The sequence below is a fragment of the Salvelinus namaycush genome, chromosome 11 (assembly GCF_016432855.1).
Source record: "Salvelinus namaycush isolate Seneca chromosome 11, SaNama_1.0, whole genome shotgun sequence".
NCBI classification, from domain to species: domain Eukaryota; kingdom Metazoa; phylum Chordata; class Actinopteri; order Salmoniformes; family Salmonidae; genus Salvelinus; species Salvelinus namaycush.
Window position 1 is genome coordinate 44,012,303 of NC_052317.1, and position 23,553 is coordinate 44,035,855.

The window sequence follows — 23,553 nt, forward strand, 5'->3', positions numbered from 1 at the left end:
CTTTTCAGTTGAATTGACACGATTGACATGTTAGTTGAATTTACATCTGATTTCTCCATTTATATATATGCCCTGCACTTCTCTTCCTCTCTCTCTCCTTGACTCAACCTCCCATTCTCTCAGTGTTCAAGTAGGGTGGGTTATATTCTCTCCATCTCTCTCCTTGACGCAACCTCCCATTCTCTCAGTGTTCAGGTATGGTGGGTTATATTCTCGCCTCTCTCCTTGACTCAACCTCCCATTCTCTCAGTGTTCAGGTAGGGTGGGTTATATTCTCTCCATCTCTCTCCTTGACTCAACCTCCCATTCTCTCAGTGTTCAGGTATGGTGGGTTATATTCTCGCCTCTCTCCTTGACTCAACCTCCCATTCTCTCAGTGTTCAGGTAGGGTGGGTTATATTCTCTCCATCTCTCTCCTTGACTCAACCTCCCATTCTCTCAGTGTTCAGGTAGGGTGGTTTATATTCTCTCCATCTCTCTCCTTGACTCAACCTCCCATTCTCTCAGTGTTCAGGTAGGGTGGGTTATATTCTCTCCATCTCTCTCCTTGACTCAACCTCCCATTCTCTCAGTGTTCAGGTGTGGTGGGTTATATTCTCTCCTTCTCTCTCCTTGACTCAACCTCCCATTCTCGCAGTGTTCAGGTGTGGTGGGTTATATTCTCTCCATCTCTCTCCTTGTCTCAACCTCCCATTCTCTCAGTGTTCAGGTAGGGTGGGTTATATTCTCTCCTTCTCTCTCCTTGACTCAACCTCCCATTCTCTCAGTGTTCAGGTAGGGTGTGTTATATTCTCCCCATCTCTCTCCTTGACTCAACCTCCCATTCTCTCAGTGTTCAGGTGTGGTGGGTTATATTCTCTCCATTTATCTCCTTGACTCAACCTCCCATTCTCTCAGTGTTCAGGTATGGTGGGTTATATTATCCCTCTCCTTGACTCAACCCCCCATTCTCTCAGTGTTCAGGTAGGGTGGGTTATATTCTCCCCATCTCTCTCCTTGACTCAACCTCCCATTCTCTCAGTGTTCAGGTATGGCGGGTTATATTCTCCCCATCTCTCTCCTTTACTCAACCTCCCATTCTCTCAGTGTTCAGGTAGGGTGGGTTATATTCTCCCCATCTCTCTCCTTGACTCAACCTCCCATTCTCTCAGTGTTCAGGTAGGGTGGGTTATATTCTCTCCATCTCTCTCCTTGACTCAACCTCCCATTCTCTCAGTGTTCAGGTATGGTGGGTTATATTCTCGCCTCTCTCCTTGACTCAACCTCCCATTCTCTCAGTGTTCAGGTAGGGTGGGTTATATTCTCTCCATCTCTCTCCTTGACTCAACCTCCCATTCTCTCAGTGTTCAGGTAGGGTGGTTTATATTCTCTCCATCTCTCTCCTTGACTCAACCTCCCATTCTCTCAGTGTTCAGGTAGGGTGGGTTATATTCTCTCCATCTCTCTCCTTGACTCAACCTCCCATTCTCTCAGTGTTCAGGTGTGGTGGGTTATATTCTCTCCTTCTCTCTCCTTGACTCAACCTCCCATTCTCGCAGTGTTCAGGTGTGGTGGGTTATATTCTCTCCATCTCTCTCCTTGTCTCAACCTCCCATTCTCTCAGTGTTCAGGTAGGGTGGGTTATATTCTCTCCATCTCTCTCCTTGACTCAACCTCCCATTCTCTCAGTGTTCAGGTAGGGTTGGTTATATTCTCTCCTTCTCTCTCCTTGACTCAACCTCCCATTCTCTCAGTGTCCAGGTAGGGTGTGTTATATTCTCCCCATCTCTCTCCTTGACTCAACCTCCCATTCTCTCAGTGTTCAGGTGTGGTGGGTTATATTCTCTCCATTTCTCTCCTTGACTCAACCTCCCATTCTCGCAGTGTTCAGGTATGGTGGGTTATATTATCCCTCTCCTTGACTCAACCCCCCATTCTCTCAGTGTTCAGGTAGGGTGGGTTATATTCTCTCCATCTCTCTCCTTGACTCAACCTCCCATTCTCTCAGTGTTCAGGTATGGCGGGTTATATTCTCCCCATCTCTCTCCTTTACTCAACCTCCCATTCTCTCAGTGTTCAGGTAGGGTGGGTTATATTCTCCCCATCTCTCTCCTTGACTCAACCTCCCATTCTCTCAGTGTTCAGGTAGGGTGGGTTATATTCTCTCCTTCTCTCTCCTTGACTCAACCTCCCATTCTCTCAGTGTTCAGGTAGGGTGGGTTATATTCTCTCCATCTCTCTCCTTGACTCAACCCCCCATTCTCTCAGTGTTCAGGTGTGGTGGGTTATATTCTCTCCTTCTCTCTCCTTGACTCAACCTCCCATTCTCTCAGTGTTCAGGTAGGGTGGGTTATATTCTCTCCATCTCTCTCCTTGACTCAACCTCCCATTCTCTGTGTTCAGGTGTGGTGGGTTATATTCTCGCCATCTCTCTCCTTGACTCAACCTCCCATTCTCTCAGTGTTCAGGTAGGGTGGGTTATATTCTCTCCTTCTCTCTCCTTGACTCAACCTCCCATTCTCTCAGTGTTCCGGTGTGGTGGGTTATATTCTCTCTATCTCTCTCCTTGACTCAACCTCCCATTCTCTCAGTGTTCAGGTATGGTGGGTTATATTCTCCCTCTCCTTGACTCAACCTCCCATTCTCTCAGTGTTCAGGTAGGGTGGGTTATATTCTCTCCATCTATCTCCTTGACTCAACCTCCCATTCTCTCCGTGTTCAGGTAGGGTGGGTTATATTCTCCCCATCTCTCTCCTTGACTCAACCTCCCATTCTCTCAGTGTTCAGGTAGGGTGGGTTATATTCTCTCCATCTATCTCCTTGACTCAACCTCCCATTCTCTCAGTGTTCAGGTGTGGTGGGTTATATTCTCTCATTCTCTCTCCTTGACTCAACCTCCCATTCTCTCAGTGTTCAGGTGTGGTGGGTTATATTCTCTCCATCTCTCTCCTTGACTCAACCTCCCATTCTCAGTGTTCAGGTGTGGTGGGTTATATTCTCTCCTTCTCTCTCCTTGACTCAACCTCCCATTCTCTCAGTGTTCAGGTAGGGTGGGTTATATTCTCTCCTTCTCTCTCCTTGACTCAACCTCCCATTCTCTCAGTGTTCAGGTATGGTGGGTTATATTCTCCCCATCTCTCTCCTTGACTCAACCTCCCATTCTCTCAGTGTTCAGTTAGGGTGGGTTATATTCTCTCCATCTCTCTCCTTGACTCAACCTCCCATTCTCTCAGTGTTCAGGTATGGTGGGTTATATTCTCTCCTTCTCTCTCAAACACTTGTATTGTACTCTTCCCCTTCTTCCTTCCCTTCCAAATGTGGACAATATACTGCAGTGTGTGTGAGTGTGTTTGTGTTGTGACTGCTGCAGGGTCCCAGGCAGCCCACTTGACCTTGGGCTTTACTAGTGCTTCTGACTGCCTAACGATGCCTGTTGCCTTGGAAACCCTCAGGCCACACGAGCCGAGCGCAGACAGTGGCTCTGAGTAGCAACAGGGGGGTTTCTGTGTGTTTGCTTGCTTGCCTGTGTGTGTGTGTGTGTGTGTGTGTGTGTGTGTGTGTGTGTGTGTGTGTACGCGCTCTGACTGTTTACAAATATCTTCCCTGATCTGCATGAAAAGCACACAGCACGCGTCTCAGAACATGATATAACATAGTTATTACAGGAATAGCACTGGCTACAGCTGTCCCACTGGCTACAGTATCTAATGTAACATAACAGGGCCAGGAGCTTTAGACAGAAGCTGTATTGCCTCAAAATGATATGAACACTAATACACTATTGTATTGCCTATAAAAGTGATGGCAGATTATACAGTACAGTGATGGCAGATTATACAGTACAGTGATGGCAGATTATACAGTACAGTGATGGCAGATTATACAGTACAGTGATGGCAGATTATACAGTACAGTGCAGGTGAAGTAATGTACATCCAACTAGTGGTAGGGTCTCCCTCAGAGTGGTAAATATTTAATGAAGGTCCTGACTTTCACGTGACGTCTGTGTGTACTACATGACTACATAGCTGTTGCTACGTAACACATAGGGCTGAGAAAGGATTTACGGAGAGCGAGGGAGAGAGAGAACGAGAGAGAGAAAGAGAGAGGGAGAGAGAGATAAAGAGAGAGATAAAGAGAGAGAGAAAGAGAGAGGGAGAGAGAGAGAGAACGAGAGAGAGAGAGAGAGACCGAGAGAGAGAAAGAAAGAGGGAGAGAGAGAACAAGAGAGAGAAAGAGAGAGGGAGAGAGAACGAGAGAGGGAGAGATAATGAGAGAGAGAAAGAGAGAGGGAGAGAATGAGAGAGAGAAAGAGAGAACGAGAGAGAGAAAGAGAGAGAGAAAGAGAGAGGGAGAGTGAGAACGAGAGAGAGAAAGAGAGAGGGAGAGAGGGAAAGAGAGATCGAGAGAGAGAACGAGAGAGAGAAAGAGCGAGGGAGAGAAAGAGCGAGGGAGAGAGAGAACGAGAGAGAGAGAACGAGAGAGAGAAAGAGAGAGGGAGAGAGAGATTGAATGAGAACTAGAGAGAATGAGAGAGCAAGCGAGAGAACGAGAGAGAGCGAGCGAGAGAGAATGAGAGAGAGAGAGAGAATGAGAGAGAGAATGAGAGAGAGCGAATGAGAGAGAGAGAGCGAATGAGAGAGATAACTAGAGAATGAGAGAGAGAGAGTACGAGAGAGAGAGTACGAGAGAGAGAGGACAAGAGAGAGAGAGGACAAGAGTGAGAGCGACAGCGAGAGAAGAGTCCCCTAAGCAAGCTGGTCCTGGGGCTCTGTTCACAAACACAAACAGATCCCACAGAGCCCCAGGACAGCAACACAATTAGACCCAACCAAATCATGAGAAAACAAAAATATAATTACTTGGCACATTGGAAAGAATTAACAAAAAAACTGAGCAAACTAGAATGCTATTTGGCCCTAAACAGAGAGTACACAGTGGCAGAATACCTGACCACTGTGACTGACCAAAAATTAAGGAAAGCTTTGACTATGTACAGACTCAGTGAGCATAGCCTTGCTATTGAGAAAGGCCGCCGTAGGCAGACATGGCTCTCAAGAGAAGACAGGCTATGTGCTCACTGCCCACAAAATGAGGTGGAAACTGAGCTGCACTTCCTAACCTCCTGCCAAATGTATGACCATATTAGAGACACATATTTCCCTCAGATTACACAGACCCACAAAAAATTTGAAAACAAATCCCATATCTATAGGGTGAAATACCACAGTGTGTCATCACAGCAGCAAGAAGTGTGGCCTTTTGCCACAATGAAAGGGCAACATGTGAAGAACAAACACCATTGTAAATACGACCCATATTTATGTAGATTTTTTTTGTGTGGACACTGAGTGCAAAGACAAAGTGAATTACTCCAATCTGCTTAATCACTGGCAGAGGGGGCTGGTGTGTGAAACTAAGTTAAAGATGGTTTAGTGTGTGTGTTAGAGACGTGGAGATAGCTGATACTCTATAGGTCAGTCCCTCAGCATGACATCACCACGTCAGACTCTCCAAAGGGGAGGGGGGAGATCATGTGACACTATGAGGTAATAATCCCATAGAGTCAGTTGTCCTCTTCTTCCTCCCAGCATCTAATTCTCATCAACTATTCTCTTTCATTCTGACTACTCCTCCCCGTTCAATGATCAGCTATGTTGCAATACTTGATTTGACACTTTAAACCCGAACTAAAGACAGTCTGTCCTCACTATTCTGTTGCACTTTTAAGTGGATTTAAGACACTGCCGTCCCTGCCGTGGCGCACCGTAAAGTGGACTAAAGGTTAGCGATGAAAAGTGTTAGTCATAGCGGATATCCCACCAAGGGGTTGCCATAGCAACAGAGAGTGATTCATGGAGCATGTCAGGCTTTCACACCTCAGCACGACGCTGCCTCTCTCTGCTCTGAGTGAGTGAGAGAGTGAGTGAGAGAGAGTGAGAGAGTGAGAGTATGAGAGAGAGTGAGAGAGAGAGAGAGAGATAGAAAGAAAGAGCGAGAGAGTGAGTGAGAGCGAGAGAGAGTAAGTGAGAGAGTGAGAGAGTGAGAGTATGAGAGAGAGTGAGAGAGAGAGAGAGAGAGAGAGAGAGAGAGAGAAAGAAAGAGAGAGAGAGAATGAGAGAGAGAGAGAGTGAGAGAGAAAGAGAGAGATAGAGAGAGAGAGAGAGAGAGAGAGAGAGAGAGAGAGAGAGAGAGAGAGAGAGAGAGAGAGAGAGAGAGAGAGAGGGAGAGAGAGAGAGAATGAGAGAGAGAGAGAGTGAGAGAGAAAGAGAGAGATAGAGAGAGAGAGAGAGAGAGAGAGAGAGAGAGAGAGAGAGAGAGAGTGATATACTGTAGAAGTGAAAAAGTGTTGCATCATGCATCTGTGAGTGTGTGTGTATGTGAGTGTGTGTGTATGTGTATGTGAGTGTGTGTGTATGTGAGTGTGTGTATATGAAGTCTGTGTGTGTATGTGAGTGTGTGTGTATGTGAGTGTGTGTGTGTATGTGAGTGTAGGTGTATGTGAGTGTGTGTGTATGTGAGTGTGTGTATATGAAGTGTGTGTGTATGTGAGTGTGTGTGTATGTGAGTGTGTGTGTATGTGAGTGTGTGTTTATGTGAGTGTGTGTGTAAGTGAGTGTGTGTATATGAAGTGTGTGTATGTGAGTGTGTATATGTGAGTGTGTGTACATGTGAGTGTGTGTACATGTGAGTGTGTGTATATGTGAGTTGTGTGTATGTGAGTGTGTGTGTGTATTTGAGTGTGTGTGAATGTGAGTGTGTGTGTATGTGAGTGTGTGTGTATGTGAGTGTGTGTATGTGAGTGTGTATATGTGAGTGTGTGTATGTGAGTGTGTCTACAGTCTACTGCTTAACTCTCTCCTGTGTTACTACAGTCTACTGTTTAACTCTCTCCTGTGTTGCTACAATCTACTGTTTAACTCTCTGCTGTGTTACTACAGTCTACTGTTTAACTCTCTCCTGTGTTGCTACAGTCTACTGTTTAACTCTCTGCTGTGTTACTACAGTCTACTGTTTAACTCTCTCTTGTATTGCTACAGTCTACTGTTTAACTCTCTCATGTGTTACTACAGTCTACTGTTTAACTCTCTCCTGTGTTGTTACAGTCTACTGTTTAACTCTCTCCCGTGTTACTACAGTCTACTGTTTAACTCTCTCATGTGTTACTACAATCTACTGTTTAACTCTCTCCTGTGTGTCTACAGTCTACTGTTTAACTATCTTCTGTGTTGCTACAGTCTACTGTTTAACTCTCTCCTGTGTTACTACAGTCTACTGTTTAACTCTCTCCTGTGTTGCTACAGTCTACTGTTTAACTCTGCTGTGTTGCTACAATCTACTGTTTAACTCTCTCCTGTATTGCTACAATCTACTGTTTAACTCTCTCCTGTGTTACTACAGTCTACTGTTTAACTATCTTCTGTGTTACTACAATCTACTGTTTAACTCTCTCCTGTGTTACTACAGTCTACTGTTAACCTCTCTCTTGTATTGCTACAGTCTACTGTTTAACTCTGCTGTGTTGCTACAGTCTACTGTTTAACTCTCTCCTGTGTTACTACAGTCTACTATTTAACTCTCTCCTGTGTTACTACAGTCTACTGTTTAACTCTCTCCTGTGTTACTACAGTCTACTGTTTAACTCTCTCCTGTGTTACTACAGTCGACTGTTTAACTCTCTCCTGTGGTGTTACAGGTACTGTTTAACTCTGCTGTGTTGCTACAGTCTACTGTTTAACTCTCTCCTGTGTTGCTACAGTCTACTGTTTAACTCTCTCCTGTGTTGCTACAGTCTACTGTTTAACTCTCTCCTGTGTTGCTACAGTCTACTGTTTAACTCTCTCCTGTGTTGCTACAGTCTACTGTTTAACTCTCTCCTGTGTTACTACAGTCTACTGTTTAACACTCTCTCCTGTGTTGCTACAGTCTACTGTTTAACACTCTCTCCTGTGTTGCTACAGTCTACTGTTTAACTCTCTCCTGTGGTGTTACAGGTACTGTTTAACTCTGCTGTGTTGCTACAGTCTACTGTTTAACTCTCTCCTGTGTTGCTACAGTCTACTGTTTAACTCTCTCCTGTGTTACTACAGTCTGCTGTTTAACACTCTCTTGTATTGCTACAGTCTACTGTTTAACTCTCTCCTGTGTTGCTACAGTCTACTGTTTAACACTCTCTCATGTGTTACTACAGTCAACTGTTTAACTCTCTCCTGTGTTGCTACAGTCTACTGTTTAACTCTCTCCTGTGTTGTTACAGGTACTGTTTAACTCTCTCCTGTGTTGCTACAGTCTACTGTTTAACAATCTCTCATGTGTTACTACAGTCAACTGTTTAACTCTCTCCTGTGTTGCTACAGTCTACTGTTTAACTCTCTCTTGTATTGCTACAGTCTACTGTTTAACTCTCTCTTGTATTGCTACAGTCTACTGTTTAACACTCTCTCCTGTGTTACTACAGTCTACTGTTTAACTCTCTCCTATGTAGTTACAGTCTACTGTTTAACTCTCTCTTGTATTGCTACAGTCTACTGTTTAACTCTCTCCTGTGTTGTTACAGGTACTGTTTAACTCTCTCCTGTGTTGCTACAGTCTACCGTTTAACACTCTCTCATGTGTTACTACAGTCTACTGTTTAACTCTCTGCTGTGTTGCTACAGTCTACTGTTTAACTCTCTCCTATGTAGTTACAGTCTACTGTTTAACTCTCTCTTGTATTGCTACAGTCTACTGTTTAACACTCTCTCCTGTGTTACTACAGTCTACTGTTTAACTCTCTCCTATGTAGTTACAGTCTACTGTTTAACTCTCTCTTGTATTGCTACAGTCTACTGTTTAACTCTCTCCTGTGTTGTTACAGGTACTGTTTAACTCTCTCCTGTGTTGCTACAGTCTACTATTTAACACTCTCTCATGTGTTACTACAGTCTACTGTTTAACTCTCTCCTGTGTTGCTACAGTCTACTGTTTAACTCTCTCTTGTATTGCTACAGTCTACTGTTTAACTCTCTCTTGTATTGCTACAGTCTACTGTTTAACTCTCTGCTGTGTTGCTACAGTCTACTGTTTAACTCTCTCCTATGTAGTTACAGTCTACTGTTTAACTCTCTCTTGTATTGCTACAGTCTACTGTTTAACACTCTCTCCTGTGTTACTACAGTCTACTGTTTAACTCTCTCCTATGTAGTTACAGTCTACTGTTTAACTCTCTCTTGTATTGCTACAGTCTACTGTTTAACTCTCTCTTGTATTGCTACAGTCTACTGTTTAACACTCTCCCCTGTGTTACTACAGTCTACTGTTTAACTCTCTCCTGTGTTGCTACAGTCTACTGTTTAACACTCTCTCATGTGTTACTACAGTCAACTGTTTAACTCTCTCCTGTGTTGCTACAGTCTACTGTTTAACTCTCTCTTGTATTGCTACAGTCTACTGTTTAACTCTCTCTTGTATTGCTACAGTCTACTGTTTAACTCTCTCTTGTATTGCTACAGTCTACTGTTTAACCTCTTGGAACTATAGGGGGTGCTGTTCCGCATTAGCATATTTGGGTCTCCAAATTAAACTGCCTCGTGCTAAATTCTTGATCGTACAATATGCATATTATTGTTATTATTGGATAGAAAACACTTTATAGTTTCTATAGCCGTTGGAATTTTGTCTCTGAGTGGTACAGAACAATATCTACAGCACTTTTCATGACAGGGGTCAGATTTCAGAAATTTTTACCTCTGATCTGGAGTCTGTTTTTAAGGCGACAGTGAATGCTATGAAGAAACCGACACTGCCTACGTCTTCCTCTGGGTGTCTGTACGTCATCACGTTTTGAATGGAATCGATTGCACAATCCCAGCCCATATAAAACCACAAAACGTGGGAGTACACTCTCTTTTGTTCGCGCGTCACAAGCGGGATGGACATCGGACTTGCCTCATTCCAAATCGTTGTTTAACCAGTAATATTTCTCTGGTCATGTTTTTACTCGTTATAGTTGTTAAAAACATCATAATGTAGTTAATTTGAACCGTTTTATAGCAATTTATATCCGTTTAGTGCGATTCTGAGGAATTTCTTTGTCGTGCACTTTTTAGCTTTGGGAACGTTTCGGGGGTCTCGGTCGTTGGTAGTGGACATTTCGAAGGACAGAGGACATCTATCGACCAAAAGAAATTTATAACATAGAAAGGATACATTGCCCAAGAATCTGATGGAAGAACAGCTCAAAGTAAGCAATATTTAATATGATAAATCGTTGTTCTGTCGAAATATTTTAAACGCATATTTCGCCATTTTGTTTGGTATAGCTTCACTTGGCGAACCCTGTATTGAAAAGTAAGGATAATTTTAAAAATGTAAGTCAGCGGTTGCATTAAGAACTAATTTGTCTTTCGATTCCTGTCAACTCTGTATTTTTTAGTCAAGTATATGATTAGCTTTCGATTAAACTAGATCACTCTGAAAGCTGACGTCCCTCATTTTGATGCTTGAGTTGTGACTATTTCCATTGTATAACCACGGTTTTGTATGGCTAAATATGCACATTTTCGAACAAACTGTATATGTATGTTGTAAAATGATGTTACAGGAGTGTCATCGGAAGAATTCTGAGAAGGTTAGTGAAAAAATTAATATATTTTGGCGATGATAACGTTATAGCTCCCTTTGCCTTGAATTCATGCTCTACTAACGTTTGCACATGTGGTATGCTAACTTATCGATTTATTGTGTTTTCGCTGAAAAACGCTTAGAAAATCTGAAATATGGTCTGAAATCACAAGAACTGTGTCTTTCCATTGCTATGCTTTGTCTATTTTTATGAAATGTTTTATGATGAGTAAATTGGTCATACACGTTGCTCTATCTAGTAATTCTAGTCGATTTGTGATGGTCGGTGCAATTGTAAACTATGATTTCTACCTGAAATATGCACTTTTTTCTAACAACACCTATCCTATACCATAAATATGTTATCAGACTGTCATCTGATGAGTTTTTTTCTTGGTTTGTGGCTATCAATATCTTAGTTTAGCCGAATTGGTGATAGCTAGTGGTGGAGAGAGAAAATGGTGGACAAAGAAAGATGGTGTATTTTGCTAACGTGGTTAGCTAATAGATTTACATATTGTGTCTTCCCTGTAAAACATTTTAAAAAACAGAAATGATGGGTTTATTCACAAGATCTGTATCTTTCATCTGGTGTCTTGGACTTGTGATTTAATGATATTTAGATGCTACTATTTACTTGTGAAGCTATGCTAGCGATGCTAATCAGTGTGGGGGGGGTGGGGGGTGATCCCGGATACGGGGTTGAGAGGCGGTAAAAGTTAACTCTCTCCTGTGTTGCTACAGTCTACTGTTTAACTCTCTCCTGTGTTGTTACAGGTACTGTTTAACTCTCTCTTGTATTGCTACAGTCTACTGTTTAACTCTCTGCTGTGTTGCTACAGTCTACTGTTTAACTCTCTCTTGTGTTACTACAGTCTACTGTTTAACTCTCTCCTGTGTTACTACAGTCTACTGTTTAACTCTCTCCTGTGTTGCTACAGTCTACTGTTTAACTCTCTCCTGTGTTGTTACAGGTACTGTTTAACTCTCTCCTGTGTTGCTACAGTCTACTGTTTAACTCTCTCCTGTGTTACTACAGTCTACTGTTTAACTCTCTCCTATGTAGTTACAGTCTACTGTTTAACATTCTCTCTTGTATTGCTACAGTCTACTGTTTAACATTCTCTCCTGTATTGCTACAGTCTACTGTTTAACTCTCTCCTGTGTTGCTACAGTCTACTGTTTAACTCTCTCCTGTGTTGCTACAGTCTACTGTTTAACTCTCTCCTGTGTTGCTACAGTCTACTGTTTAACTCTCTCTTGTGTTGCTACAGTCTACTGTTTAACACTCTCTCCTGTGTTGCTACAGTCTACTGTTTAACACTCTCTCCTGTGTTGCTACAGTCTACTGTTTAACTCTGCTGTATTGCTACAGTCTACTGTTTAACTCTCTCTTGTATTGCTACAGTCTACTGTTTAACTCTCTCCTGTGTTACTACAGTCTACTGTTTAACTCTCTCCTATGTAGTTACAGTCTACTCTTTAACATTCTCTCTTGTATTGCTACAGTCTACTGTTTAACATTCTCTCCTGTATTGCTACAGTCTACTGTTTAACTCTCTCCTGTGTTGCTACAGTCTACTGTTTAACTCTCTCCTGTGTTGCTACAGTCTACTGTTTAACTCTCTCTTGTATTGCTACAGTCTACTGTTTAACACTCTCTCCTGTGTTGCTACAGTCTACTGTTTAACACTCTCTCCTGTGTTGCTACAGTCTACTGTTTAACTCTGCTGTATTGCTACAGTCTACTGTTTAACTCTCTCTTGTATTGCTACAGTCTACTGTTTAACTCTCTCTTGTGTTGCTACAGTCTACTGTTTAACTCTCTCCTGTGTTACTACAGTCTACTGTTTAACTCTCTCCTGTGTTACTACAGTCTACTGTTTAACTCTCTCCTGTGTTACTACAGTCTACTGTTTAACTCTCTCCTGTGTTACTACAGTCTACTCTGTTTTGCCCGCCCTCTTCTGACGCCATTTTGTGAGTTTCCTATTTTCTCAACAACTTGCTTTAATACTATTTTTGCTTTTATGATGAAACATTCTCAAAACTCTAGATGAAAGTGTGCTCCGCTTCCCCCCTCCCTCCCCCCCTTGCTACCCCCCTCCCTCACTACTTCCCTCCCTCGTTCTCTACCTTCCTCCCCTCCCTCACTCTCTACCTTCCTCCCCTCCCTCCCTCTCTACCTTCCTCCCTCCCTCACTCTCTACCTTCCTCCCCTTCCTCACTCTCTACCTTCCTCCCTCCCTCCCTCTCTACCTTCCTCCCTCCCTCCCTCTCTACCTTCCTCCCTCCCTACCTTCCTCCCTCCCTCCCTCTCTACCTTCCTCCCCTCCCTCACTCTCTACCTTCCTCCCCTCCCTCACTCTCTACCTTCCTCCCCTTCCTCACTCTCTACCTTCCTCCCTCCCTCCCTCTCTACCTTCCTCCCCCCCTCCCTCTCTACCTTCCTTCCCTCCCTCACTCTCTACCTTCCTTCCCTCCCTCACTCTCTACCTTCCTTTTCTCCCTCACTCTCTACCTTCCTTCCCTCCCTCACTCTCTACCTTCCTTCCCTCCCTCACTCTCTACCTTCCTCCCTCCCTCTCTACCTTCCTCCCCCCCTCACTCTCTACCTTCCTCCCCCCCTCACTATCTACCTTCCTCCCCTCCCTCACTCTCTACCTTCCTTCCCCCCCTCTCTACCTTCCTCCCCCCTCCCTCTCTACCTTCCTCCCCTCCCTCACTCTCTACCTTCCTCCCCCCCTCCCTCTCTACCTTCCTCCCCCCCTCCCTCTCTACCTTCCTTCCCTCCCTCACTCTCTACCTTCCTTCCCTCCCTCACTCTCTACCTTCCTTCCCTCCCTCACTCTCTACCTTCCTTCCCTCCCTCACTCTCTACCTTCCTCCCTCCCTCTCTACCTTCCTCCCCCCCTCACTCTCTACCTTCCTCCCCCCCTCACTATCTACCTTCCTCCCCTCCCTCACTCTCTACCTTCCTTCCCCCCCTCTCTACCTTCCTCCCCCCTCCCTCTCTACCTTCCTCCCCTCCCTCACTCTCTACCTTCCTTCCTTCCCTCTCTACCTTCCTCCTTCCCTCTCTACCTTCCTCCTTCCCTCTCTACCTTCCTCCCTCCCTCTCTACCTTCCTCCTTCCCTCTCTACCTTCCTCCCTCCCTCCCTCTCTACCTTCCCCCCCTCACTCTCTACCTTCCCCCCCTCCCTCTCTACCTTCCTCCCTGCCTCCCTCCCTTCCTCCCTCCCTCTACCTTCCTCCCTCCCTCCCTCTCTTCCTTCCTCCCCCCTCACTCTCTACCTTCCTCCCCTCCCTCACTCTCTACCTTCCTCCCTCCCTCACTCTCTACCTTCCTCCACTCCCTCCCTCTCTACCTTCCTCCCTCCCTCACTACCTTCCTCCCCTCCCTCCCTCTCTACCTTCCTCCCTCCCTCACTCTCTACCTTCCTCCCCTCCCTCCCTCTACCTTCCTCCCCTCCCTCCCTCTCTACCTTCCTCCCCTCCCTCCCTCTCTACCTTCCTCCCTCCCTCACTCTCTACCTTCCTCCCCTCCCTCCCTCTCTACCTTCCTCCCCTCCCTCCCTCTCTACCTTCCTCCCTCCCTCACTCTCTACCTTCTTCCCCTCCCTCCCTCTCTACCTTCCTCCCTCCCTTTCTACCCCCCCCTCTCTACCTTCCTCCCCTCCCTCCCTCTCTACCTTCCTCCCCTCCCTCCTTCTCTACCTTCCTCCCCTCCCTCCCTCTCTACCTTCCTCCCTCCCTCCCTCTCTACCTTCCTCCCCTCCCTCCCTCTCTACCTTCCTCCCTCCCTCTCTACCTTCCTCCCCTCACTCTCTACCTTCCTCCCTCCCTCTCTACCTTCCTTCCTCCCTCTCTACCTTCCTCCCCTCCCTCCCTCTCTACCTTCCTCCCTCCCTCACTCTCTACCTTCTTCCCCTCCCTCCCTCTCTACCTCCCCCCCTCTACCTTCCTCCCCTCCCTCCCTCTCTACCTTCCTCCCCTCCCTCCTCCTCTACCTTCCTCCCCTCCCTCCTCCTCTACCTTCCTCCCCTCCCTCCCTCCCTCTCTACCTTCCTCCCTCCCTCTCTACCTCCCTCTCTACCTTCCTCCTTCCCTCTCTACCTTCCTCCCTCCCTCCCTCTCTACCTTCCCCCCCCTCACTCTCTACCTTCCCCCCTCCCTCTCTACCTTCTTCCCTGCCTCCCTCCCTTCCTCCCTCCCTCTACCTTCCTCCCTCCCTCCCTCTCTTCCTTCCTCCCCCCTCACTCTCTACCTTCCTCCCCTCCCTCACTCTCTACCTTCCTCCCTCCCTCCCTCACTCTCTACCTTCCTCCCCTCCCTCCCTCTCTACCTTCCTCCCTCCCTCACTCTCTACCTTCCTCCCCTCCCTCACTCTCTACCTTCCTCCCTCCCTCACTACCTTCCTCCCCTCCCTCCCTCTCTACCTTCCTCCCTCCCTCACTCTCTACCTTCCTCCCCTCCCTCCCTCTCTACCTTCCTCCCCTCCCTCCCTCTCTACCTTCCTCCCCTCCCTCCCTCTCTACCTTCCTCCCTCCCTCACTCTCTACCTTCCTCCCCTCCCTCCCTCTCTACCTTCCTCCCCTCCTCCCCTCCCTCTCTACCTTCCTCCCTCCCTCACTCTCTACCTTCTTCCCCTCCCTCCCTCTCTACCTTCCTCCCTCCCTTTCTACCCCCCCCTCTCTACCTTCCTCCCCTCCCTCTCTACCTTCCTCCCCTCCCTCCTTCTCTACCTTCCTCCCCTCCCTCCCTCTCTACCTTCCTCCCTCCCTCCCTCCCTCCCTCCCTCTCTACCTTCCTCCCCTCCCTCCCTCTCTACCTTCCTCCCCTCCCTCTCTACCTTCCTCCCTCCCTCTCTACCTTCCTCCCTCCCTCACTCTCTACCTTCTTCCCCTCCCTCCCTCTCTACCTTCCTCCCTCCCTCTCTACCTTCCTCCCTCCCTCACTCTCTACCTTCTTCCCCTCCCTCCCTCTCTACCTTCCTCCCCTCCCTCCTTCTCTACCTTCCTCCCCTCCCTCCTTCTCTACCTTCCTCCCCTCCCTCCCTCTCTACCTTCCTCCCCTCCCTCCCTCTCTACCTTCCTCCCTCCCTCCCTCTCTACCTTCCTCCCCTCCCTCCCTCTCTACCTTCCTCCCCTCCCTCCCTCCCTCTCTACCTTCCTCCCTCCCTCTCTCCCTTCCTCCCTCACTCTCTACCTTCCTCCCTCCCTCTCTACCTTCCTCCCTCCCTCTCTACCTTCCTCCCCTCCCTCCCTCTCTACCTTCCTCCCTCCCTCTCTACCTTCCTCCCCTCCCTCCCTCTCTACCTTCCTCCCTCCATCTCTACCTTCCTCCCTCCCTCTCTACCTTCCCTCCCTCTCTACCTTCCTCCCCTCCCTCTCTACCTTCCTCCCTCCCTCTCTACCTTCCTCCTTCCCTCCCTCTCTACCTTCCTCCCTCCCTCCCTCTCTACCTTCCTCCCCTCCCTCCCTCTCTACCTTCCTCCCCTCCCTCTCTACCTTCCTTCCTCCCTCCCTCTCTACCTTCCTCCCCTCCCTCCCTCTCTACCTTCCTCCCCTCCCTCTCTACCTTCCTCCCTCCCTCACTCTCTACCTTCTTCCCCTCCCTCCCTCTCTACCTCCCCCCCTCTACCTTCCTCCCCTCCCTCCCTCTCTACCTTCCTCCCCTCCCTCCTCCTCTACCTTCCTCCCTCCCTCCCTCTCTACCTTCCTCCCCTCCCTCCCTCCCTCTCTACCTTCCTCCCTCCCTCTCTACCTCCCTCTCTACCTTCCTCCTTCCCTCTCTACCTTCCTCCCTCCCTCCCTCTCTACCTTCCCCCCCCTCACTCTCTACCTTCCCCCCCTCCCTCTCTACCTTCCTCCCTGCCTCCCTCCCTTCCTCCCTCCCTCTACCTTCCTCCCTCCCTCCCTCTCTTCCTTCCTCCCCCCTCACTCTCTACCTTCCTCCCCTCCCTCACTCTCTACCTTCCTCCCTCCCTCACTCTCTACCTTCCTCCCCTCCCTCCCTCTCTACCTTCCTCCCTCCCTCACTCTCTACCTTCCTCCCCTCCCTCACTCTCTACCTTCCTCCCTCCCTCACTACCTTCCTCCCCTCCCTCCCTCTCTACCTTCCTCCCTCCCTCACTCTCTACCTTCCTCCCCTCCCTCCCTCTCTCCCTTCCTCCCCTCCCTCCCTCTCTACCTTCCTCCCCTCCCTCCCTCTCTACCTTCCTCCCTCCCTCACTCTCTAACCTTCCTCCCCTCCCTCCCTCTCTACCTTCCTCCCCTCCCTCCCTCTCTACCTTCCTCCCTCCCTCACTCTCTACCTTCTTCCCCTCCCTCCCTCTCTACCTTCCTCCCTCCCTTTCTACCCCCCCTCTCTACCTTCCTCCCCTCCCTCTCTACCTTCCTCCCCTCCCTCCTTCTCTACCTTCCTCCCCTCCCTCCCTCTCTACCTTCCTCCCTCCCTCCCTCTCTACCTTCCTCCCCTCCCTCCCTCTCTACCTTCCTCCCCTCCCTCTCTACCTTCCTCCCTCCCTCACTCTCTACCTTCTTCCCCTCCCTCCCTCTCTACCTCCCCCCCTCTACCTTCCTCCCCTCCCTCCCTCTCTACCTTCCTCCCCTCCCTCCTTCTCTACCTTCCTCCCCTCCCTCCCTCTCTACCTTCCTCCCCTCCCTCCCTCTCTACCTTCCTCCCTCCCTCCCTCTACCTTCCTCCCCTCCCTCCCTCTCTACCTTCCTCCCCTCCCTCCCTCCCTCTCTACCTTCCTCCCTCCCTCTCTACCTTCCTCCCTCACTCTCTACCTTCCTCCCTCACTCTCTACCTTCCTCCCTCCCTCTCTACCTTCCTCCCTCCCTCTCTACCTTCCTCCCCTCCCTCCCTCTCTACCTTCCTCCCTCCCTCTCTACCTTCCTCCCCTCCCTCCCTCTCTACCTTCCTCCCTCCATCTCTACCTTCCTCCCTCCCTCTCTACCTTCCTCCTTCCCTCCCTCTCTACCTTCCTCCCCTCCCTCTCTACCTTCCTCCCTCCCTCTCTACCTTCCTCCTTCCCTCCCTCTCTACCTTCCTCCTTCCCTCTCTACCTTCCTCCCTCCCTCCCTCCCTCTCTACCTTCCTCCCCTCCCTCCCTCTCTACCTTCCTCCCTCCCTCTCTACCTTCCTCCCTCCCTCCCTACCTTCCTCCCCTCCCTCCCTCTCTACCTTCCTCCCCTCCCTCCCTCTCTGCCTTCCTCCCTCCCTCCCTCTCTACCGTCCTCCCCCCCTCACTCTCTATCTTCCTTCCCTCCCTCACTCTCTACCTTCCTTCCCTCCCTCACTCTCTACCTTCCTCCTTCCCTCCCTCACTCTCTAACTTCCTCCCCTCCCTCACTCTCTACCTTCCTTCCCTCCCTCTCTACCTTCCTCCCCCCTCCCTCTCTACCTTCCTCCCCTCCCTCACTCTCTACCTTCCTTCCCTCCCTCTCTACCTTCCTCCCCCCCTCCCTCTCTACCTTCCTCCTTCCCTCCCTCCCTCTCTACCTTCCTCCTTCCCTCTCTACCTTCCGATACACCATCCCTCTCCCATACTACTACAAAACACATAATCCCCCCACTCTCACAAAAATCTCTACACCATCGCCACCCTCCCTCTCTACCTTCCTCCCACCTGCCTACACTCTCCCCCCTCCTCTCTCCCCTACTCGCCACATACAGTTACACCTTCCCCTACCTCTCCTCCCAATGCGACCATCCTCCCTCCTCCCTCCCCCCCCTCACTCTCTACCTTCCTCCCCTCCCTCACTCTCATATCTTACCTCCCCTCCCTCCTCTCTACCTTCCTCCACCTCCTCACTCTCTACCTTCCTCCCCTCCCTACCTCCTACCTTCCTCCCCTCCCTCCACCTTCCTCCCTCCCTCCTACTCTCCTTCCTCCCCTCCCTCCCTCTCTACCTTCCTCCTCCTCCTCCCTCTCTACCTTCCTCCCCTCCCTCCCTCTCCTTCTCCCTCCCTCTCTACCTTCCTCCCTCCCTCACTCTCCTCCTCCTACTCTCCCCTCCACCCTCTCTACCTTCCTCCCCTCCCTCCCTCTCTATCCTTCCTCCCTCCCTCACTCTCTACCTTCTTCCCCTCCCTCCCTCTCTACCTTCCTCCCTCCCTTTCTACCCCCCCCTTTCTACCTTCCTCCCCTCCCTCCCTCTCTAACCTTCCTCCCCTCCCTCTCTACTTCCTCCCTCCCTCCCTCTCTACCTTCCTCCCCTCCCTCCCTCTCTACCTTCCTCCTCCCTCCTTACCTTCCTCCCCTCCCTCCTACCTTCCTCCCCTTCCTCTTTACCTTCCTCCCCCTCCCTCCCTCTCTAACTTCTCCTTCCTCTCCTCCCTTCTCTACCTTCCTCCTTCCCTCTCTACCTTCCTCCCTCCCCTCTCTACCTTCCTCCCTCCCTCTCTACCTTCCTCCTTCCCTCCCTCTCTACCTCCTCCCTCCCTCTCTACCTTCCTCCTCCCTCTCTACCCTACCTTCCTCCCTCCCTCTCTACCTTCCTCCCCTCCCTCCCTCTCTACCTTCCTCCCTCCCTCTCTACCTTCCTCCTTCCCTCCCTCTCTACCTTCCTCCCTCCCTCCCTCTCTACCTTCCTCCCCTCCCTCCCTCTCTACCTTCCTCCCCCTCCCTCTCTACCTTCCTCCCTCCCTCTCTACCTTCCTTTTTCCCTCCCTCTCTACCTTCCTCCCTCCCCTCTCTACCTTCCTCCCCCTCCCTCTCTACCTTCCTCCCTCCCTCTCTACCTTCCTCTCCCTCCCTCTCTACCTTCCTCCCCTCCCTCCCTCTCTACCCTCCCTCCCTCCCTCTCTACCCTCCCTCCCTCCTCTCACCTTCCTCCTCCCTCCCTCTCTAACCTTCCTCCCTCCCTCTCTACCTTTCCTCCTTCCCTCTCTACCTTCCTCCTTCCCTCTCTACCCTTCCCTCCTTCCCTCTCTACCTTCCTCCTCCTTCTACTCTCCTCCCATCCTACCTTCCTCCCTCCCTCTCTACCTTCCCCTCCCCCCCTCCCTCTCTACCTTCCTCCCTCCCTCCCTCTCTACCTCCTCCCCCTCCCTCCCTCTCTACCTTCCTCCCCTCCCTCTCTACCTTCCTCCCCTCCCTCTCTACCTTCCTCCCCTCCCTCTCTACCTTCCTCCCCTCCCCTCTCTACCTTCCTCCCTCCCTCTCTACCTTCCTCCCCTCCCTATCACACTGGCGCACTGCTCATTAGCTTTCTGTCAGTTTTGGTTTCTGTCTCCCACTCGCTCTCCCTCTCTTTCTCTCTCGTTCTCTCTGTCTGCATCCTCCTCTGTCACATAGTTTCACTCTTCCAATTCTGGTACCTGTCTCCCCTATTTGACAATGTCCACCTCTCTCCCTAAATCTTTCACTCCCTCCCTTTCTCTCGCAGCCCCTCCCCCCCGCCCTTCTCTTTTTGAGAGGGGTGTTTGTGTTCCACTATGATCAAAGAAGATTCTATACAGCCACCCAAACACACTCCCACCACCATGTATATATACAATCACACACACACACACACACACACACACACACACACACACACACACACACACACACACACACCACACACACACACACACACACACACACACACACACACACACACACACACACAGAGTATACACACTCATTACCAAGCTCTCACAAGCACACACACACACACACATTTGGGTTGAATCGTGACAGCTGTGCTTCTGCAGAGGGATGGGAGATGTAGTGGGGTGAGAAAAAAACTAACAGGAAGAGACAGACCGGAAGAGACAGACAGGAGGAGACAGACAGGAGGAGACAGATAGGAGGAGACAGGAGGAGACAGACAGGAAGAGACAGACAGGAAGAGACAGACAGGAGGAGACAGACAGGAAGAGACAGACAGGAGGAGACAGATAGGAGGAGACAGGAGGAGACAGACAGGAAGAGACAGACAGGAAGAGACAGACAGGAGGAGACAGACAGGAAGAGACAGACAGGAGGAGACAGACAGGAGGAGACAGACAGGGAGACAGACAGGAGGAGACAGACAGGAGGAGACAGACAGGAGGAGACAGACAGGAGGAGACAGACAGGAGGAGACAGACAGGAAGAGACAGACAGGAAGAGACAGACAGGAGGAGACAGGAAGAGACAGACAGGAAGAGACAGACAGGAAGAGACAGACAGGAGGAGACAGACAGGAAGAGACAGACAGGAGGAGACAGACAGGAGGAGACAGGAGGAGACAGACAGGAAGAGACAGACAGGAAGAGACAGACAGGAAGAGACAGACAGGAAGAGACATACAGGAAGAGACAGACAGGAAGAGACAGACAGGACGAGACAGACAGGAGGAGACAGGAGGAGACAGACAGGAAGAGACAGACAGGAAGAGACAGACCGGGAGGAACAATGTTGAGGGGAGCTGAGAAAGTGTACTGCACCTTCACTAACCCTGCTCCAATGACACATGAAGACACACACACAATACTAACACAACTCAGTGGGACGTAGCAGGAGTAGAATAGTGAGGTGAGAGAGGCAATAAATACAAGTGGAGAAGGAGAGGAGGTGAGAGAGGAGGAGAGAGAGGAGGTGAGGGAGGAGCGGAGAGAGGAGGTGAGAGAGGAGTTAAGAGAGGGGGTGAGAGAGGAGGTGAGAGAGGAGTTAAGAGAGGGGGTGAGAGAGGAGGTGAGAGAGGAGGTGAGAGAGGAGAGGAGCTGAGTGGAGCTGAGAATGGAGGTGATAGAGGAGGTGAGAGAGGAGATGAGAGAGGAGGTGAGAGAGGAGATGAGAGGAGGTGAGAGAGGAGATGAGATGAGAGAGGAGGTGAGAGAGGAGATGAGAGGAGGTGAGAGAGGAGGTGAGGGAGGAGGTGAGAGACAGAGTGAGAGAGGAGGTGAGGGAGGAGGTGAGAGAGAGTGAGAGAGGAGGTGAGGGTGGAAGAGAGAGGAGGAATGAAATAGTGGAGTGAGGGAGGGCGGTGAGAGAGGGAGTGAAAGAGGAATAGACTGCACCATTATAACATAGGCAGTTGGAAACAGGCCCTGTGACTGACTGAGTTCAGATGAAGTTTTTCTAACAGAGGAGACCATCTTCCCATCTGTCCACCAGTCCTCCATTTCATCCTCCTTTAATTCGCCTGCTGTCTGAACAGACAGGCCAATAATTCAGGTCTCTGCTAAAAACAAACTGTGTGTCTGTGTGTGCATGTGCACGTGTATACTTCTTCTTACCTCCCTGAGTACCTGGTCAATGAGACAGGCTGTCTCCGAGGACACCTTCCAGGGGTCCTTCTCTTCCACCAGCATGGCGTCCAGGGTGCCCTTCTCCAGGACCACGTCGTATGAGGCGTCCGTGAAGGAGAGCTGGCGCGCGTCCATCTGGTGCCAGGTCATGCCCGGGCATGTGGCATCATGCCTGGCACTCATGGTGTCGATGCACACAGAGGAGTAGTCTATGTTGGTGATGGAGTGGTAGCCAGCATCGTACATGTCACTGCTCATAGAGCTGTTACCACAACCTAGGAGAGGAGAGGAGAGGAGAGGAGAGGAGAGGAGAGGAGAGGAGAGGAGAGGAGAGAATCGTCAATTTCCTGATCAGTAAAGCCTAATCAATGCAACGCCATGGTAACATGAGCAGTCATAAACCACACCGTCACGGTGGCCTGAAGACGAGAGGGAAGTATTTATCAATGACATCACCATAGGTTGATTACACACACCCACACCCACCCACACCCACACCCACACCCACACCCACACACACACACACACGTGTGACTGCACCATACTGATGCAGCATGATCGATGGCTTCATTACAGGCAGGGGAGGCCTCCCCGTGACGGATCATCTAAACATCTAGGCCTCGTTGACCAGCTGTGATGTCACTTAAAGGGGTACTTCTGGACTTTGGCAATGAGGCCTTTTATCTGCCTCCCCAGAGATGAACTTGTGGATACCATTTTAATGTCTCTGTGTCCAGTATGAAGGTACTTTTGTTCAGTATGAAGGTACGAGTTCATCTGACTGGGGAAGTAGATAAAGGGAAGTTTCTTTTGAAGTATTATGATGATCATACTAGATGTATCATTACTTACCAGACCACTTTTTCCCCAACAAGCAGGTAGAGAGAAAGTTTGCAGTGCGTCGTTAGACAACGTGTCAACACGGATAGGATCATGAACCATCATGAACCACATTGAGGCAACAAATTACAGACAGTAGCCTAGTCGCAAAATATAACTCAATTGATTGAACATGAAATTGATTTCAATATGATTGTAAAAGTGTATACGGGTCCATATAGCCTATGCATCTTTTAATGCAGTCATCTCGGTTCTCATTTAACGCATAATTTTCTTGCAAATACTTGACTTTGTAGTCAACTTCGTTCTGAGGTTATCGTCAGTCACAGTAAGACAGATGGCCTGAACATCTTGATTCTATGTTAAGTGGAGATCTGTGGATGATTCCAATGAAGGCTCAGGGAAACACCTCGGCTACTAAACATACATTGTAAGAAGACTAGCGATGATCTGAACGGTATGAATGCTCTGGGAACGAGGCCCTGTTTATCAATTAAGCTAGGCCTCCCCTCCTGGGGCAATGGAATGGGGGGGGGGGGGGGTATCAACAGAGAGTTAAACAGAGGTAAACAGAGAGGTAAACAGAGGTAAAACAGAGGGAAACAGCAAGGTTAACAGAGGTAAACAGAGAGGTAAACAGAGAGGTAAACAGAGGTAAACAGAGAGGTAAACAGAGGGAAACAGCAAGGTTAACAGAGGTAAACAGAGGTAAACAGAGAGGTAAACAGAGAGGTAAACAGAGAGGTAAACAGAGAGTTAACAGAGGTAACCAAAGGGTAAACATAGAGGTAAACAGAGAGGTAACCAGAGGGTAAACAGAGAGGTAAACAGAGAGGTAACCAGAGGGTAAACAGAGAGGTAAACAGAGAGGTAAACAGAGAGGTAAATAGAGAGGTAAACAG

General features: G+C 49.3%; 1 protein-coding gene across 1 annotated transcript in view; it reads right to left on the reverse strand.

Moving 5' to 3' along the window:
* Window positions 1-22,087, reverse strand: part of LOC120056218 (EEF1A lysine methyltransferase 4-like) — a gene marked incomplete at its 5' end in the record, with an annotated part of 138,579 nt that extends 116,492 nt beyond the window's left edge. Inside the window, one exon of the mRNA XM_039004467.1 lies at window positions 21,800-22,087. Coding sequence (XP_038860395.1) covers window positions 21,800-22,087 — 288 coding nt within the window. The remainder of the gene's footprint in view (window positions 1-21,799) is intronic.
* Between the last annotated feature and the right edge of the window lie 1,466 nt (window positions 22,088-23,553).